Raw genomic sequence first — 20,929 nt, forward strand, 5'->3', positions numbered from 1 at the left:
ATATGAATATTTTAATTTAATAATAATTATTCAAGAATTAAAGTTATGAAAAATAAAGAGAAAGAAAATATATGTAGCTAATGAAATAAATAAGTAAAGTACAAGAATAAAGAAACAAAATATAAAGTTAAATATGACAAAGAAGTAATTGAAAAATATGATAATAATAAAATGTGGTGAACGAAACTAATAACTTGAGTAAAGGAAAATAAGAAAAGAGTAGGAAAGGAGAAGGGGTAGAAGAAAGATAAGATCAGAAAAAAGAGAGTAAAACACACCTGCTTGGAAGATATCGGAAATCTAAGTGAGGTCACCAGACTGCAGAGTAAGATTCTGAGTTAAAAAGTATGTTAAAAGAGATGACAATACTCTCGGAAGGTCTAGAATACATTATAAGTTACATTGATTGGTAAAAATAAGAGATTTAAAATTATTTAAAAGGAAACGTATAGAAGGGTGATGATTTAAAAAATATAAAACTTGAAAAAAAACATCTATATAAAGACTGTTACTTTTTTAATAAATTAACTATTTGGGAATATGTTAATGATAAGTTATTTTTTTCGGTTTTTAAATTTATGGAAGAAGGTTCTAGTTGGATACAGAACCTTTCAGAGATGAGCCTTTTGTCATGGTTACAAACTGTAACGAATATAGATGTTTTATCAAAATTAAAGGAGTAGTTTAATGATAGAGAATTCTCTGAAAGTTTTGAGGTCAAATAATTGTGTGAGTAAACAGAATATTTGTGTTGTGTGATGCGGTCTTTTAAGAGATTTTTTGTTTCACCAATATAAGCAGAATTACAATTGGGAGTGGAGCAAGGGATGCAGTATATGATATGTGATTGGTATAGAAGAGGGATAGGGTCTTTAAATTGGGATTAGATATTAGCTAGTTGGTTGTGAGGCCTGAAAGCAATACGAAGGTCAGGAATTGTGGAATATAACAGTTTTTAGATGTAGGTTAAGTGGTGAGACAATTTTTGTTATTTATTAGTTTATGAATGATATGAAGGGGGAAGTTATTAGTTAAGAGAATTTGTTTAATGCGGAGCATGTTTCTTTCATGGGAAAGAGAATCAGAGAGAGAAAGGCAACGGTGAATAAGGTTTTTGGCTACATAAATTTTTTGATGGTAAGGATGGGAGTGGTAGTTTAAAAGTCTGTCTGAGTAAGTTGGTTTAGTGTACCTGTCAGTGGACATGGTGTTGTCTGGGTTTCTAATAATGAGGAGGTCAAGAAAAAGAAAGGAGTGAATATTTTCAAGTTTCGCTGTAAAATTAAGCCATTGATGGTAAGAATTTTGTAAAGATCGAGGGCCAGAGGATTTCCTGTGGCCAGTTCTGAAGTCTATTTCAGGACTTGGGAAATACTTTCTATGGGAAAAAGACATTTAAACTACCACCCAGCATCCATAAAAAAAATAATATTAATGTAGTCAAAAACATTATTCACCATTGCCTTTCTCTCTCTGAATTCCTTTTCCATGAAAGAAACAAGCTCCACATTAAACAAATACTCTTAACTAATAATTTCCCCCTCCATATCATTCATAAAGTAATAAATAACATACGTACAATTATGTACTTTAAATCATTCTATATATCCATTTATTCAAGGTTGTTATCTGGTTTTTGCTTCTAGTCCTGATGAAGGTTATAAATTCTGACTGAAATATTAGCACTAATAAATAATTTTTATTATAACCAACAATCTTCTGCTCATATATATTATCCACAGTCAACTATCTTCTCATCGTTGATATTTATACAAACATCTAGCATCCAGAAAACAGGCAGATCCCAGACAAGAAGATTCAACCAAACCACCCAGGAGACCCTCAAGAATTGTCAAACCAGGTGTGTCCTTTGCTGAAACGACTGGTGAAACAGAACTGCGACAATCACAACCTAACCCCACTATCCTCAACACCAACCTCCCAACAGCCTCTATTCGTCAAACCTCCACCAATTCCCAAAAGCTTAATCATCAGATACGCTGTATCCCCCATCCTCCTATTGTCGCTGATCTCACAAACCTTCTTACTTCTTTCCTATCTGAATTTAGATCTCTTATTACTCCACTTATCTCATGACTAACAAATCTTGTATCTAACCTTATCCCTCTTACCAAAGGGGACCTTGTACCTTGTGCCCTGCCAAGAAACCCTTAAATGACACCAATAAAATCCCTTTCTATTCTCCTTTGGAATGTGAATGGTGTTCGAAACCATGTTAACGAACTAACAGCCTTATTACGTGACAAAAATATTGATGTAGCATTAATAACAGAAACTCAACTTACCAGCAGACAACTAATCAATATACCTCAGTACCAAATATAACAGACCACCCAGACAGAGCAGTATCTGGCACTGCTGTCATTATCCACCGATCCCTTTCAGATCACTTAGTCCTTCTACAAGTCCGAAATTTCCTACAAACCACAGCCGTATTGATCCAAACCTCTCTCTTTCCCATAACTCTTGTAGCGGGTTATTCCCCACCCAGTATTCCCACTTCCCAACCTCAATTAAATTCCTTCCTTGATTCCCTCGGACACCATTTCCTTCTAGGTGCAGACCTTAATACAAAAAACCAACAATTGGGAGCTAGAACCATCAATTACCGTGGACAATTACTCCTGTCTGCAATAAATTCCCACCGTTGCAACATTCTTTGTCCCAATTCTCTTACATACTAGCCAACCGACCCAAATCATAACCCTGACCTTCTAGACTTCTTCATACACAAAGGCTTAGGCCCTCTAAACACTTCCGTTTCAGGCCTCAATAACCTATCCTCAGAAAGTATGTTGCAACGGATTAGTATATTGATTAGTTGTCTACTGGTAAGTCGAGTTTCTGTTATTAATGCTACATCAATATTTTTGTCATGTAATAAGGCTGTTAGTTCGTTAACATGGTTTCGAACACCATTCGCATTCCAAAGGAAAATAGAAAGGGATTTTATTGGTGTCATTTAAGGGTTTCTTGGCAGGTGTAAGGTCCCCTTTGGTAAGAGGGATAAGGTTGGATACAAGATTTGTTAGTCATGACATAAATGGAGTAATAAGAGATCTAAATTCAGATAGGAAAGAAGTAAGGAGGTTTGTGAGATCAGCGACACTAGGAGGAGGGGGGCCTAGTGTCCTCATCAAAACCAAGTGCTGATACAGAACATTATGGCAATGCACTAAACATACTTCTGACTGCCACCTATATAATTATTATAGTAAGCTAGTAACGAGAGAATTGGCCAACTATCAATCTGAGTCCTTCAATTCCTACCTCTCTTCCCTTTCTACTCACGACAATTCCCTCCGGAACATGACCTAAAAAATCCTAAAATCCAAACATATTTCCCACCCCATCCGACGGGATGATAGCACATGGGCAGCATCCGACAAAGATAAAGCCGAAGAACTAGCCATTCACCTTTCTCACACATTCATTCCTCATCCTGAACTTCATTATGACCAAACCAAAACAATTGAAGAATACCTATCATCACCAATCCCACTCTCCTTACGTCCTGGAGCAGTCACCCCTTCTGAGGTCAAATTTCAACTAAAGGTGCTAACTCCTCCTAAATCTCCAGGGTATGATCTTCTGACTCCTCAAATACTTCGCCAACAAAACTGTATAATTGTATCCTTAGAACAACCCACTTTCTTGTCCTGTGGAAATACTTCATTACAGTTCTCTTCCCCAAACCAGGAAAACCTCCTAATAATCCTGCTTCCTATGGTCCTATTAGCCTACTTCAAAAATTTAAAAAAAAATCCTCCTAAAACGAATCCTGTCCGTAGTTGAATCACAGAGTTTTCCCACACATCATTTTGGATTCCATCCTAGGCACTCCACAGTTCAACAAGCCCTCATTTGAGCCTGACAACAACTGACTATGATTCTTCAGCTCTTGAAAAGAAACAATAGTGCTTGGGTGCCTTTCTGGATATAGCGCAAGCTTTTGACCGGGTATGGCATGCTGGATTGCTTTTCAAGCTCAAGTCCATTTTACCCCAAACCTTATACTTTATTCTCCACTCCTACCTCTTAAATCGCTCCTTTCGAGTATGCAGTGGTTCTGAGTGCTCAAACATCTATCCAGTCGAGGCAGAAGTTCTCCAAGGCAGTGTCTTGGGTCCTGTCCTCTTCATCCTCTTCACTGCTGACATACCCATCAATCCCAACAGGTTCCTGGCAACATTTGCCGATGATACTGCTACCCTTTCCTCCCTTTCTGATCCTGTAAAAGCCTTATCCAATCCCCGAATTGAGCAATGGTGCTACAAATGGTGGATAAATAACAACAAATCGAAATGCACCCATGTGACTTTCATCCTCCGTCACAACTTCTGTTCACCTGTTACTTTTAATAATAATCTTCTACCCTGATCCGTCACAGTGTGATATCTTGGATTCATCTTAGACAAAAGACTCACCTGGAACCACCATACTAGACTAAAAAGACAAGAACTCAACAGACGATACAACCAACTATACCTACTGCTCAGCAGGACCTCTCATCTCTCAATAGAAAACAAACTTCTAATTTATTAGACTATACTCAGACCTATCTGGACCTATGGACTTGAACTTTGGGAAACAGCTAAACCATCTAATATCAAATGTATCCAATCCTTTCAATCCAAAATCCTTAGAGCTATAGTCAATGCTACCCTATTATGTTTCCAACCGAACAATACACCATTACCTTTGTATTCCTTTTGTTCTTGACCTCATACCAACCAAATTCTCAAAATTCTATATAAATCTTTTTAATCATCCTAATCCTTTGGTTCAATCCTTATCCAATTCCACCTATCCCTACAATCCACCTTGAAGGTTAAAAAGGCAGTAGCCTAGAGACTCATTGTAAAATAAAAATGGACAACTGGAGTTCTGGCAGTGGTCAGATTCTCCACTCAAGTTGAGTTTTTGCGGCTTTAGCGCATTTGCTCATCCTCCACGTCATAAATACTTGGTTGTTGAATACTTCAAAAGAAGTTTACTGCTCATTGAGATAACCTACTCATAGTGTTTCTTCATAATTATTTTCAACTTTATAAGCTCACAACTTCATTTGAATAAGCTTTAAATATTTTTTGTTTGAATATTATTTTATTTATTTGATTATGATTACTATAAAACGATTTACTATTTATTTATATTGTCTAAATTATCATATTTGTCATTTATTGATTTTTATAATTATTAAATAATACTTGCACTGAGATTTAAACTAAGATGGTTTTCTCTGGCAAGACTGATACACATCTTTCCCATGCATATTCTCAGAAAGAAATGCCAGATCTGATTGCTTAGTGTATGGCATTGGTCAAGAAAATAAAATAAATGAAAATGTTTTTTCTTTTTAATAATCACTTTGCTGTCTCTTTATGTTTAAAAATAATGGTCAATTAATTTTTTAATATTCAAAAACATAATCCATTTTATAAATTTATATAACATTTTATAAATTCTTATTGCTGTTATATATAATTACAAGGGCATGGTAATCAGTGTTTGTTTTATATAGATTGCATTGTTCTGGCCTATTAATTATATTTTAATAATTATTATAATTTTAAATTTATAAGCCAACAATTAAAAGTATTGATTTCATATACAAATAATTAAATAAATGTTACTTATCAACATGATGCATTAATATGCTATTTAAAATGTCTTATAATCCTATATTGCAAAAGAATTATTTATAAACATAAATACTTTGCTGTATTAAAAATAATTTTTAACTTAGACTTATGAAATAAACTATAATTGTTTACATATAAAACATATACATTTTATTTTATCATCAAAATTACAATGTTTTCTCCACACTATTAATATTAATCAACTTTTTAAATATTTTTTGTTGTATTCATATTTAATTGTTCAATACATAAATTCTCTGTTCTGTTCATAGTAACAGTTAACACTAGTTGATATTAATTGACAAGAAACTTACTGTAGTAAAATGTCACTTATATATAAAAATTATATATAAAAATAACCTAATTGTTTTTTTTAGTATTTTTATTGTTTTATTCTTAAAATCTTACAGTGAAAAAAGTAGCAGAATGCGGTTATATTTTAGCTTGTTTAATCAAAATAAAGTAATAAATAACAAAATACTTCATAATTGTCCAGATCAAGAGAATAATGTTGAGAAAAAAAGTCTAATCCTAGGAAAAGGTTTCCTTTTATGCTATTTCACACAATTTATGAAACTAAAGTTATCATAAATTTTTTTTTAAGAAAAGAATTTCTTTTATCAAGAAAAAAACAAATAAATGAGTATAAATCTAATTTTACTCATTTGATAAATTATTCATTTAAAATTTTTATAAATACAAAAATAAATTTATAGCATTACAACATGAATTGTTCATGAACAATAATAATAATCATTCTTATAAATATATTTAAAGTTGCATGCGTCAATAATATTTGCTAAAAATTTATATAAACCAGCATTTATTTCAATTTTCATTTCAGATGTGCAACCTTAAGAAAACCTGCTGAAACTAGGCTATGCACAAAAGACTGTCCTGCTGAATGTCAGGTGTCTCCTTGGTCCGAATGGTCTGAATGCAACTCTCATATTTGCTACCCTAGTAAGTAGAAAAAAATAATCATTCGATTTAGTAACTTTCCATCGACTTAAAATAATAATATTTAATTAAAAATTACAACAAAAAAATTTATTTTAAATTTTTGTGTTGGTTTTCAATTGGAAACGTATTAGCTGTTCCAGATTCAGCACTAAATTCATGAAATTATTAAATTGACAGTTCTGGTTTTCCTTCATAAAGTTACGAAAAAAATAAAACTATAAAAGTTTATCAAACAAATACAAAGTAAATAATATATCTTAATTAACTCTTATATGTCCATCCATTTAGTTTTATATCTATGTAATTTCTCTTGCAGTTAATTTTACCCATCTTTAAAATTGTTACTGATTTTGAGATAAAAATGCATGCAATTGCTGTTTGAAATATTTTACTGCCCAGTGATGGCAATAGTGTTTGGAAAGAACGATTCAAATGGGCCCAGTACCACCCATGAAAAAACTGAGTTGTGATTTTTAGTGTTTACTTTGAACTAACTCTTGTAGAAAGTTTACACTTGTTTTAACTCCCTGTGGATGTTATAACATCTGGAAATTTGCCACAAAGACTTATTTACAAGATGAGGATTTAGAGGAATATATTGAAGGTTCCAAAACTCATGAGAAAAATGATGTAAAGTGTTGTACCAAGATTATTTTACTTATTCAACCGGTGAATTATGATTCACCTAACTGATGTTCAAACTATTACAACATCAAAAGGGATTGCATCTGAAATAACAGTATTTGTCAGGATTTAGAAATGAGTTCAGTCTGTTAGATTCTGAAAGAGCAGCAGATAAAATGGTTAGGACAAATCTGCAGAATGTATAATACCCAAAAATCCAGGTGGTTTTGGACTTTTTTGGTATTTCTAAGAACATTATTTTGAGTTCCATATGAAAAAAAATTGCTTGGTAGTAAATTGAATAAAGAATTGTGGTCTAGTAAAATTAATAGTAATATCTTGAACTTTATAGGAATCGAAGTTAGGTTGTGAAAAGTTTCTGCTCGATTAGGAAACACCTCTTATGCAAACCCCTTATCGTAGCCATCCCATTCAATTATTCTCTTTTACCAATGCTGATCCACCAAGATCTTGTGCCAATCATGATATATATAAATCAAATTTAAAAAATAAATGTTTAATAAAATTTATAATCTAGATGGCAGCATTCCATACATTTCAGAGTTCAAAAAAGTATCAGAAAATTGTATATCATTGAGTATTATTATGATGTCACAACCATAATCTTTTAAAAATTAAATTCAAAGTATTTATTTACAGATGGCAGCAGAGGAGATGCTTCCATCCAAACAAGATATAGAGTAGTTCTTGAAGGTGAAAATTGTGGTCCCCTCACAGAAAAAAGAGACTGTCCATTACCAACAGAACCATGTCCTTCTTATAGTTGGTCAGCTGGAAACTGGTCTCATTGTCAATTGGCTGCTGGAGTTCACTGCGGCCATGGCTTAAGAACAAGAGGTATTGGATGAAACATCTTTGTCCAACATAAAACACACACTATATGAAAAGCTTTATTATTTTTTTAAGATAATTTAATAATGATTATAGTCTTATTTATATATATATTTAAACTTAATCCTCCATTAATTGTGTGATATTTTATATATAGATATAATCAACAAATCAATTTTTTTTTCTCAGTTTCTATTGGTACAGTAGTGTATTGACACACACACAGCTTTAGCTCTGAAGTAAGGTTATGATGGATGAGCACAATGGGATGTGGGTCCCAGAGTGCTAGATTCAGATCGGTGTGCTTCGATTCTCACCTGGGCCAGTTAATATTTATTTCTCACTGGTCTCAAGGAATGTATTTTGACCTTCCCACTCTGATTATTATGCAGCGGCTACTTATAGGTAGCCATCAAAGGTAGACAAAAATGACCACTAGTCTTACTTGCCAGACTAGATCCTTCCACCAGTGCTAGTAGCTCTGAAGTACCTAACATGCTTTGGTCAAACATTCACTAATATAATTCAAAAAACAACTTTCTATGATTTTTTTCAGCTTCATTAATATTAAATTAAAAATTATAATAAACATCAAATAATATAATTTAAGGGTTAGGGGAAAGCAAATGACTAGCCACATGGTATAAATATTTTAGTAGTTAAAAGAAAATCTACCATCTTCATTTAATGCATTATATTACTCATATTACACAATATTGTTGGTTAATCTGTTGATATTGTAGTGTTAAACATCTAACACAATATACTAAGGATCATTTTACATAACATTCTGATTGTCTTCAAAATGATGGCTTGCTGCATTCTTACTTCAAGCCATTTAATATTCTACAAAAAAATACCATTTCTTCTTTTTTTGCTTCTCCCCTCTTTTGCGTATACTCTCATTTTGAACATGATCTCTCCTCGTCTTCCCCACCATTTTTCATAGAACTTCATTTCTACAGCAGTGACTCTACTCTCCTACTGGTCCATCAATATCCAGCTTTCAGCTCCATACAAGAGTATCAGCAAGTATACATACTTGTAGATATGGAGCTTGACATTCCTACCTATCTCTTGCTTCCCTGTTATAGTATGACAGATCTGGTAATAGACTGGATTAGCCTTCTTTATGCTGTTTGATATTTCTGAGTCTATTTTCCCAGACCTGTCTGTTATAGTTCCTAGGTATATGAATACCTGCAACCACTTCCATTTCTTCCCTATTACAATATATACGGAAATATTTTACTTGTCTACCCACTTGTAATATCTTGCTTTTACTGATATTTATTTCCATTCCTTTCCAGTGGATCTCTTCGTGCCATTCAGTCACTACCTGGTGTGATTTATCAGGGATGTCCGTGATTAAAACAATATTGTCCGCATAGGTTGTATGATCACCAGGCAGAGGTTTTTACAGTCCATGAACGTCCATTCTTCTTTTACAGATGGCAGCCACTTCATCCACGTAATGTAAAAGTAGCAAGGGACTTAGACTGTCACCTTGTTTGACCTCTCTTGCTATGCTAAAGCAATCAGATTCCTGTCCGTTCAGCCTAACTACTCCTTTTAGGCTTTGTTTGATAAGATTTAATAGCGTCCACCAATGTTCTTGGGACATTCTTAGCTCTGAGAGCCTCCCATATTTCTTGTCTTGGAACAGAGTCAAAGGCTGCTTTGAGGTCAAGAAAGGCGATGAACATACTTTTGGTTTCTGGAGCACATTCTGCAGAGAGAAAATATGGTCCTGTGTTTAGCATCCTAGTCTTAACCCGGCTTGTTCTTCTCCGATGAGATGCTTTACTTGGGGTCTTAACTTTTCCTCCAGGATAGACGTGTAAAGTTTGTATATTACTGGTGAGGGACATATAGGGTGATAGTTGAAGCATCCTGCCTGAGACCCTGTGAATGGGAATAATTATATTATATTCCCATTTTGTTGGGATCATCTTCTCATCCAAATCTTTTTTTGGCATAGTGCTTGTAGAGCTTTTACTAGCTCTGGACCACCAGCCTTAATGAATTCTGCCACTATATTGTCTCATTCCACGGTTCTTCCTAGTTCACTGGATGAGTACCATCAGCAGAAAATTGCTTCCTGTAATGCCTGCACCAGATGTCTAAAACGGTCTTATCATCCTCGACCAACTTCCGTTACTCATTCTTCACATTTCTTCCCATTTCTCTTTATAAGGTTATAATATTTTGATATTTCAACTGGGAGTATCCTGTCTTTATTTACACAGACAATAAACTGAGGTTAATTAATTACAGAAAATAAATCAATTTTTGCCAAATTGAGGGATACAATCTTTTACATAAACACCATTGGTATTAGCTGATTCTACTTTGTTAGTAGAAAATTATTTTCCTTTTATTTTAATCCATAATGTTCCAGCCTTGTTGGCCTTCTATTGGTGTCACCAACCATTTAGGATATATTTTTGACATTCCGTGCTATCTCGTGGCCTTATTTAAAATTACGCTTCCTTTAGTCACCCTGCTATATACTTTCATTGTGCCAACTTCTCTCAGCAGTTGTCTGCTAAAATCACTGTTCATTTTCATTCCATGTAAAGTTCTTTTTATACTGATTTGATGTTACACAAGCCATTTTTTTTTCTTTTCTTTCTCCTTCATAGCGAGTATTCGCTATTTTCAAGAATTGTTAAGTATTTCAGGGCAGAATTTTTTCATGAAATCAAATTGACTTCTCACAGGGAATTATATGGAGTTACATGTTAACAAATGTGAAGGCAATTCATTTCAATTACCTATCTGGAGTTCGATTGAGTAAGCTTTACCCTTTTTTTATTTTATATTTAATTTCTACATCTAATGTTTTCCAGCTATGTCTTCCCTCTCTCTTTAAAGGGGACACACTTTCTACATGATCCACTCACCTAAATTACAGTTAATTTGTTTTCTAAGTTTTAGTTGGGTTTTTCTTATACCAGCCGAAATATTACCGGTTTATCTGAGCCAGAATTATCAGACTTAAACTTGATAAGTTTCTAATTAATATCTTAACTTTCATCACTTTTGTTTAGATTTATGGTGTACTAAAGATGATGATACTAGAGTGGAATTACGGCACTGCTTGGTTACTGGAACACCTATTCCTCCCAGTATTCAAAGGTGTCACGCTGATTGCCACACACCTTGTCAACTGACTGAATGGTCTAGCTGGTCTCCTTGCAAACAGCCTTGTTCTGGAGTTAAAATAAGAACCAGGGAGCTTATAGGTTGGTAATATTAATCTTATATTAATCAGCTGTTTAAGAATATTGATATATAAATATACACAAATTCTGTAATTCATAAATTAAACAAATAATGAAATTTTTTGTTTTACAATTATATTTATGTAACATGATTCGGACTCTAGCATTATATTCTTTAACATTATATAATATTAAAAAACTGTTTAAACTCTCAAAATTAATAAAGCTTATCTACTAGCCACTCTCTTCCTATTCTCAAATTACTGGATAAGTTACATAACTACCTCTCCCCCCTCCCTCATCACAATATTACCAAAATCCCTAACAGGAAGTATTATCACAGACATCTGTATTCATTCATTCCTCCAAAACAAAAAAAAAATCCGGTGATTTGCGAGTTATAGAGACATGAGTGTCGATAAGTGTCATTGTTTATTTCATCAAAGGGAAGCCACCCTTAACTACAAGTGATGGTAGATACAAACATGACCCTTTAATAAAAACCATATCAGATTGCTGCTATCAACAATAATTTTTCTTGAGAAACAGTAAAGCTATTTGGTTTCTCTATTTGAACAGGTAAATATCTTTTTATTTTTTTCCATCTTAAAATCAGATTAAAATATTGACCTATATAAAAAGATATTATGAATGTGGTCTAGAGGTATCAGTATCTACTGTTCCTATAATCATTCATGCTATTGTTGAATTTTTTTTTATAAACTCATAGATCATCACTTGTTCTGTTAACTATGACCTATGCCAACTGTTGGTGAACAACATATTAAGCTGTTCCAAGCTTATATCTTATCAATGTGATTAGAGATGAAGTGATTAAGTGCAGGTACTAAATCAGGAGGTGTGGTGCACAAGAATTAGAAGGCATCAGATAATACATATTCAGGGTAAGGTTAGAATAGCGGTACAGGAGTACCGGATGTGGTGGAGAATCAATCTACCAACCACATATCAGAGAGTTTTAAGGTTATTCGCCTTAAATGATCACAGGATTATAATCACCCTCTGTATGGTGTGCATCTGTAGTGTGCAGAAGGAATGCAAGTTCTAAGTTATTCATCTTAGATTCTCACAGGATGTGACCCACGTTCTACGTGTCAAGTAGGAGACAGCAAGTCCTAAGGGCATTCATCTTAGATTCTCTTAATAAGGATATTTCAAAAATCACAATGCTCTAAGCTCTTATATAATTCTCAGAATACATGGTAGAGAATACTAGTAGTGTGCATTAGATCAACTGTTGCCTTAGTGAAATAAAAATTTTTTTCTGACCCTCCTAAAAATCAATTTACAAAATACAATGTATAACTTACAAGTTAGATACATTTATAAACATTATTTTTTTTCACAAATCCTTTTATTGTGCTATTGCATCCTTCGGTTGGAAAGCTTGGACTGCTGCGTGCAGAGGTGTTCAGCCCCTTTTCTCAGCAAAACGTCGACCAAGAGAACAGTGCCTTAACACCTCTCAGGTCTTGGTTCAAGGGCCATTTCTCTGAACAGCTGGTTGGCACAGGTCTTCAGCCTATCAAAGAACTTGATGTGCCTTTGGCCTATGAGCTCTGGCACAGATAGGACTGGACCTGTTGATGGATGGCACAGTTCCTGGTCTTTTGAAGCATGGCAAGGAAAAAGTTCTAGTAGTAGTACTGCAACTGGTTTAGTGTGGCCTTGTAGAAGTTTTGCAGGATAAGTGCACCATAGAGCAGTTTTGGTCAGAGGATTGACTTGTATATCCTGAGTTTCAGCCATAAGGAGTGCTGCGGTAACTTTAACAGATCATAGAGCTTGCAGGTCTTTTAGTGGGCTACCTTGACCCTTTCCTGGACATGACTAGAAAAGGTGAGGTGCCTGTCAAGTATGATATTTAGGTAGAGGATGGAGGTGGGCATCTGCTGGTTTCACTTTGTCCCCTCTCAAGTAAATAGGAAGAGATTTTATCTATTTTCCAATCATCATAAAGGAGTCTGAAAATTTCTTTAACAGCATTTGCAAGAAAATTATTTTCTGCTAAAATACTTGGTTGAGATTTGATTTAAAACAATATAAAAGCAATAAACTGGTTTTCACTAATTAACCAGGTGACTCATCTTGTCACTAATCTCCTAGCTATCTCCTCCAGTGTGGTCTAGCCTTAGAGATAACGTGATCCTATGCCACTGTGTTTCAATTATAAAAATTATGGAAAACCGCTAAAATTTTTAATTTTCTAATATAAATCTTTCATATCAGTGGAAATTACTTTACTATATTTGTTGTTATTTTTTTAGGACTATCTAATCAACATAAGTCATGCAGAGACATGTCATTAATAGAAAGGATGCCATGTCCTTGTGCACAATACAATTCATTACCTCTATCTGATTGGTCAACTTGTCTTACCAATGACAGCACACCTTGTGGAACTGGAACTAGATACAGAGCTATGGGATGTTTTGATCAGAGAGAACAGATGGTTGATCCAAGGTAAGTAAATTTTTTAATCATACAAACAAAATTAAAAATTTTAACATGATTAAAATGATCAACTCTCTACAGTCTTTGTGGAGGAGGCAATGGTCTTGAGGAGGAACCATGTTTTGTACCATGTCCAGTTGACTGTCTTCTAAATGAATGGACTGCTTGGAGTGAATGTAGTACACAGTGTGGACCTGGCATCCATAATAGAACAAGAAAGGTAATTATGTTAGTAAGAGCTTACAAGTTCTGTCTTTGTAAGTACAGATATGTAATAAATATATGTGTTTATATGAAATTTCAAATTAGTTTTATCCATCCATTTTTATTGCAGGTATTGAGGAAGGATTCATATGGTGGACGAGCTTGTGGAAACATTTTAGAAACTAAAATATGTAATACTCCTTGTGATGTATTTCAATGGCGGGCAGGTGGATGGAGTGAGTGTCAGCTCCTTCCATCCGATAAACATTTAGGCTGTGGGACAGGAGATCAGTATCGACAAGTGAAGTAAGATCTTAACTTTGGACTATCTTATCAATCAGAACTTATAAAAAAAAATGCAAAAAAAAAAAAAAATGGTCAAGTTATAATTATGATCTGCCACTGTTAGAACTCGAGAGAAGTTTTTCTTTGATTTTCTTGTTTTAAAGTTTGTTTCTTTTAATTATCAGAATTGCTTTGTTTAAATTTAATTTTGGTGATTAGCATAAGTTGTCACTTGACTTCTCTTAAGGATGTTGTGTTTAAATATTAATAACAAAACCAGATTTTTCCATATTATGTACAATATTTTTGGAAAGCAAACTATTTTATAGAACTTATAGTACCACAACTATTACTATTGATGACTGACCAGTGATTCTGTAGCAAAAGTCTCCTCCACTAGCTTTTACAAATTGTATTTGTCTTGTGCCTCTGCCTTCCAATATCTGATTCTAAGGATCTTCAGAGCATAAATTTCTTCATAGCTCCCCCATCTCAACTATGGTCTTTCACAACGTCTTGTCCTGCAAAGGGGCTCTATGACAAACATTTCGGATCTTTCTCTTGAATATCTACAGTTCCTGTTCACTGCCTTTTGATGTAGTCTATGTTTCTGTAAAAGGCTTCCTTGTGCAACTAGAGAGATAAACTAGTTTTGTTACCCTTTCAAGTTAATAGAGGCATTCTAATACTTTTTCCTGGACCTAGTATTTCTTCAAAAACCAAATACATTGTTTGTTTTTTTTATTAAAATGGACTCCTAGCTTTTTTTCTTCATTAGCAACTGCCATGAGTACTACATCCAACAGGAAGGCCAATTACATCAATCAATACCACTGCATATTATGATATATGCTTGAATTTCTAATAGCCTTTTCAATTGATATTTGTTGTACACTTGTAAGCATATTTATGATTATAATGATTAAAGTATATTTCAGTGTATATGTTGTAATTCAAACCTAGGTTCTTGGAGTTAGCAGAACCTTACCACAGTGCCACTGTGCTTCCTCAACTTAAAATTTAAGAGACAAAATATAAACATAAATTTAAAAATTAAATTACATCAAATAAATTGTTTATAATTGTCATAAAATACTTGGTTGTTGGTATCCTGATTGAGATTCACTGCTGGTTGAGATGACTTCTTCATCATAATTATTTTCAGCTTTACAGATGCACTTGAATTGGCTTGAAATATTTTATGTTCGAACATTATTACATTTATTTGAAATTTATTACAATTAAAATAGTTCACTATTTATTCATATTGTCTATATTGACGCATTTGAAATTCAGTGAATTTTGTAATTTTCAAGAAACATTTGCACTCATATTTGAATTGAAATCATTACCTCTGCCAAGACCAAAACATGTGCGGCCCCCTGAGAATTATTATATGGCATTGTCCAATTAAGCAAAATAAATTAACATCATTTTAATGTGATAAACTATAACTCTTTATATAAAACATATACATTTATTTTATCATTAAAATAATGTTTTCTCTACACTATTAATATTAATAAACTTTTTAAATATTTTTTTATAGTATTCACATTGAATTTTTCAATTTTCAATGTCTCTGTTCTATCCAAAGTAACAGTTAATAGTTAATACTTTTTTTTATTTTATTTGACAAGATATGTAAAATAGCACCACAATGTACTCATGTTTTTCAGATGTGTAGATAGCCGAACTAATACTGAATCTACAGATTCCCTTTGTGATTGGACAGTTCGTCCAGCTGACATCGCTGCATGTCATGTTGCCTGTCCTGGAGATTGTGTTCTTGGACCTTGGTCAGACTGGTCTCCTTGTCCAAAGGTAAATGTTTAATTATGATTTGCATAGTCATTTTATGTTTTTTAAATATATTTTATAATAATATATTATCCCCACTATTTATATTAATTTCATGATAACTCAATATGCCTTCCTGGAGTTAGAGTATAGGATAGATGTATCTCATTATTTTTTTACAGGTGTAAAATGCCTGGTAGGCTCCCACATCCCTTTATAAGAAAGCATGTTATTAACATATATCTTTACTTATATCTATACTTATATCTCACTTTTTTTTAGTCACTTATAACTTGGCATTAAATAGAAATGGACTATAGTTGTCCCTCACACGCCTAATTGTTTTCTTTTTTCCTTTGAATTTGTGATTTTACTTTCTTTCAATGTTCGTACATTGATTATTTTTATGAACATTTTATAAAAATTCTATTATTTTTTAAATGTTTTTAAGTTTATTTTAGAAAATAGTACCTTACTACAAATTAACAACTATGTTATAAAAAATCACATACCTAATTCAGAATTAAATATTAATATTGTCTTACTTAAATTAAAACTTAATACACATTCTTTTTTAAAGGGCTGTCAAGGAAACACACCTCAGCAACGAACTCGGTCACTTATGCGATCTGCAGCCTCAAGCGGAGCCAACTGTCCACAACCGATACAAACGCAGAATTGTGAAGCTAATATAACCTGCTTTACATATCGGTGGGTAGTTACAAACTATTCTTCATGTATGCCTCTTGGAGGAAGTCCTTGTGGAGAAGGAATGGCAACTAGAGCAATTTACTGTCTTCGTTCTGATAATAGACCAGTAGCTGATAGGTAACCTACTACTCTTCATATTTTTTATTCCAAATTTTATTCAGAATTTTTTATATGTAACTATGTTTCAGTTCATAATAGAATATTACTATTATATCATTGCACTAAAAATCAATAAATATGGAGAGATTTAATGGGATGTTATCAGTTTTTTCCCTAATAGATGTCAATCAATAAATCTGCTTATGTACTTCAATATTATTGATAAAACACAAAAATTTTCAAGGAGGCATGAACAATGGTAGAAAGATGAGTTAATTTCAGGTATACATATGGCATTGTCATAATGACTGAGAATATCAATGCCTATAAGATTATACCATAGACTATCTTATATATCCCAGAAGGTAGAGTGGATTAGTCCTGATAGTGTATCGAAGTATTTATTTAAAGCAGTGGTTCCAAAAGTAGGTACCCAAAGTGTATGCTAGGGATGCCGCAAGTGAATAATGCTTCCTCAAAATATTCCACAAAAATTTGAAATAGAAAATTTATGGTTTATTTTTTTTGTTCTTTTCCTACATATTCAACCATCCTAAGGATAATTGTGGCGATATTTTTATTTTTTGTTTAGCTTGACAAGGATGCCATGGTTTTTTTTTAGCTGAATAATGTTGGAAGAAAAAATTTGGAAACAACTGATTTAGAGATTGCCATGCATTTTGTAAGTCAGAGTATGAGCACTAAGATTCATTTTGTAAAACTTCAAAGAAATAAAGTAATTCAGATAGGGATTAAACCAAGTCTGATTCAAACCAAGCCTTGTAAGACTCTCATTCTTGTATACTCATCTGTTGTAGCTTCCTGATATCTAATAACAATATTAAAAGAGAAAACCAGAAAATCATCAAACTTACTACTCTTACTCGATTAAATCAAATAATGATTGCGACATGTCTATGAACAATGAAATGGTCTTTAATATCAGCTAGTTCTTATATTCATTGAAATAGTTAAACAGAGCTTAAATAACCAATTTAAAAATAAATATTCCTCTATGGAAAATCCTTCCCGATCGCCTGCCCCACTAAAACACCGATTTAGTTGGAGTCCTATGTCACTTGAAACAAGAAGAGAAGACTTAAATCAAGCAATATTTAAAAAGTGGCTAAAATTAGAAAACAGCGTTAACCCACCACTCCAGCCCTCCATGGAAGCTGTATTTATCTTACCTTTGAAACAGACACTTATAGCAAGTATGTTTTTTGATGATGGTATGACCTGTCACAATCTCACAAGAGAAGATCGTAACACAAAAAGTATTAGAAGGCAATCCTTCCTGCTTGACCTGCCCCACTAAAACTCCGATTTAGCAGTGGTTCTATATAAATTTTGAAACATTTACTTAAAACAAACAGGAGGATGAGACTTAAGATAGTCAAATTGAGCAATATTTAAAAAGTTGCTAAAATTGATAAAATGGCATGAATGTCTTGGATCACGTTACATATAAAAGTAAAAAATTGACAATTTGTAAATTGTTGAAGTCTGTAAGCTAGAGATAATTATTATTTGAAAAAATTATTTTATTTTTATATATGAAAAGGTATATTAATTAATTGATTTGTATTAAAATAAAGATGTTTTGGTTAGTTTGTCATGCTTGGTAGTTATTAATTTTATTATTTTCACTTTTAGAGGGCTATTCGATTCTAACTACATGATAAATTTTGGATACAAAAAAGTATTGCTTATTAATTAGTCCAATCTTAATGATTTAACAAATATGGGTTTAACAATTTTTCGGATTATCAAATATTTCAGACTAAATAATGCAAAGCTAAATTCATTTTATTAATACTACTTTTTTTTTTTGAGAAAACATAATAACCATTATAAGCTTTCTTTAATGGTAATGAATGAATATTTAACCAGAAAACAACCTATTCTCTTCTTCTTCCCCCACTATTACTGGCCAAATGTGTCAGTCTTCCTAAAATGTAAGAATAACAAATGTACTATCAAGATTGTTCTATACATACATTATATTTTTCAAAACACTTTTTATACATTTTGTTTAGAATCCAAGTAGTATAATATTCAAATAAATTGATGATTCAAATCAATATCTTTTTTTTTATCAGCTGGTGCACAGATATCCCAAAACCTACCCCTGCAGAAAAATGGTGTTACACTGATTGTCCAGTTGATTGTCAGATAGCAGGTTGGAGTGAATGGAATTCATCTCAATGTTCATGTGGACAAAGTGGTAAGTCTATATTTTAGTGAAAGTATTTTTACTAAGATTTCTTATTATAGGTAACTATCATTAGTACTACTATGAATATTTGCTTCTCTACTACTAAAGAATATTTGTTTTTTTTTTTTTTTCATAGTAAATAATTAACTTGTTCATTGTGTTAAAATTACAAATAAAATTTCTTCTTTTACTGAAATCGATCATATTGACAGATCAATTAAAATCACAGAAAAAGAATAATTGATTTTCTTATTTATAAATAAACAAAATTTAACATACTGTTTGCTATCACACCTTCAATGTAACTCTAACCTAATTCTAAAATCTAACTCTATAAGTAAATGAATTTAAGTTTTTTATTTTATAATAAAACTAATTTTTGCTTACAATCCAATCAAACTGTCAAACGTTGACTTAAACAAAAATGAGTTTTAATATAAAATAAAAACCTTTTGGAATACAATTTCTCAAAGATTAAATTTTTTAGTTATGTTTGGGTATAATATAATGATACCTTACTGATCAATATTTTTATTGATTGTGGTAATGGCTTTTTTAAAACAGTAATGATGTTATAAAGCAGACTTTTTGATTCCAAAGAAAAGACTATTGAGAAAAAGCTACTAGAGACAAACTATTGTTAGTAGAGTGCAAAGCTCTGTCCAAAATATGGTAAAACCACTTCCTGCATTTTTCTTGTTTTTATTTTGTTACTTAATTTAGCTACCAAATATTTCAGAGATACTGTTTTATGTTCTTCTAGAAAGATAATTGTATACGAGTACTTTCTTGTTACTGCTCGGTAGCCTTGGTCAGATTTCGCTCCACTAACAAAATATTTTCCTTAGGCTATCTTTATCTCTCTTTACTACAACATACTTTTCCATTAAGACCCAATGAAGATTTTCCCTGTTTCTTTAATTTCAAGAGATTATTTATCATAATAATATGAATCCACATAATCAGGAGAAAATGGTATTTGAATTAAGATAAAGTAATTAATTAATATATCACCATTTTCTTATATATTTCCTATAGTAAAGATTTCAGAAGTCAATGAAGGTCAGAAGTTGAAACATGATATTTTTTTAATTTAGTCATTTGTTTTATGACTTCACTATGTTAATACTAATTGTCAATTTATTATGATGCTAATAATAACCTCAGTTATAGCTACAATTAATAATTGTATTAATTAAGACTTAAATATTTCTTTCTCCCAGCGCTTAGCAATGAACTGATAAATTATCATTTTTATTCACTACTGAGGGTTGACAGGTTTGCAGGTGAATAAAAAACAGACAAAACCCTAGACATCTGAGTCCTAACTTGATTTTAGCCTTCTCTGTTCCCGATTATATATCATTTATTATTTTATTATTATATGGGCAACAGACCATAGAGGTCTAAGTCCTCTTTGACGTGGTTTTTTCGTAGGGTAGGTTCATCACTCCCATGCCTATTTTTTGTCAGTGCCACCCATTGGCTAACAGGCCTCACAAATGCCCGGGGAGGTTGTGAGTGAGTTTTGCATTATTTTATGCTTGAAAAAAGCCCGGATGGAACTGGGTTTTGATCTGACAACCTTTGGGTTGGTAGACTGATGCATGCTATGCTGCTACCGCTGCCCCCTGTATATATTATTTACTCCTACAAATTTAGTAAACTGACGAACACCTATTATTTTTTTATTTATTCATTTTTTTATTTTTATTTTCAAAACCTCTTTATTGATAAAATATATACAATACAAATTATATGTTACAATAATATAATATATAATACAATTATTTACAATTTTTCTT

The 20,929-nt window shown here is 32.5% G+C and overlaps 1 protein-coding gene across 1 annotated transcript in view; it reads left to right on the top strand.

Annotated features, from left to right (window-relative positions):
• LOC106686032 (thrombospondin type-1 domain-containing protein 7A) overlaps window positions 1–20,929 on the top strand; it is a gene marked incomplete in the record, with an annotated part of 205,868 nt that overhangs the window by 172,671 nt on the left and 12,268 nt on the right. The window contains 9 exon segments of the mRNA XM_067047724.1: window positions 6,511–6,629; window positions 7,914–8,111; window positions 11,159–11,353; window positions 13,621–13,816; window positions 13,889–14,027; window positions 14,142–14,317; window positions 15,976–16,120; window positions 16,677–16,924; window positions 19,009–19,133. Of these exon segments, the coding sequence (XP_066903825.1) occupies window positions 6,511–6,629; window positions 7,914–8,111; window positions 11,159–11,353; window positions 13,621–13,816; window positions 13,889–14,027; window positions 14,142–14,317; window positions 15,976–16,120; window positions 16,677–16,924; window positions 19,009–19,133 (1,541 nt within the window).

Source organism: Halyomorpha halys, unplaced genomic scaffold (genome assembly GCF_000696795.3).
Source record: "Halyomorpha halys isolate HHAL.00 unplaced genomic scaffold, Hhal_1.1 Scaffold34.1, whole genome shotgun sequence".
NCBI lineage: Eukaryota > Metazoa > Arthropoda > Insecta > Hemiptera > Pentatomidae > Halyomorpha > Halyomorpha halys.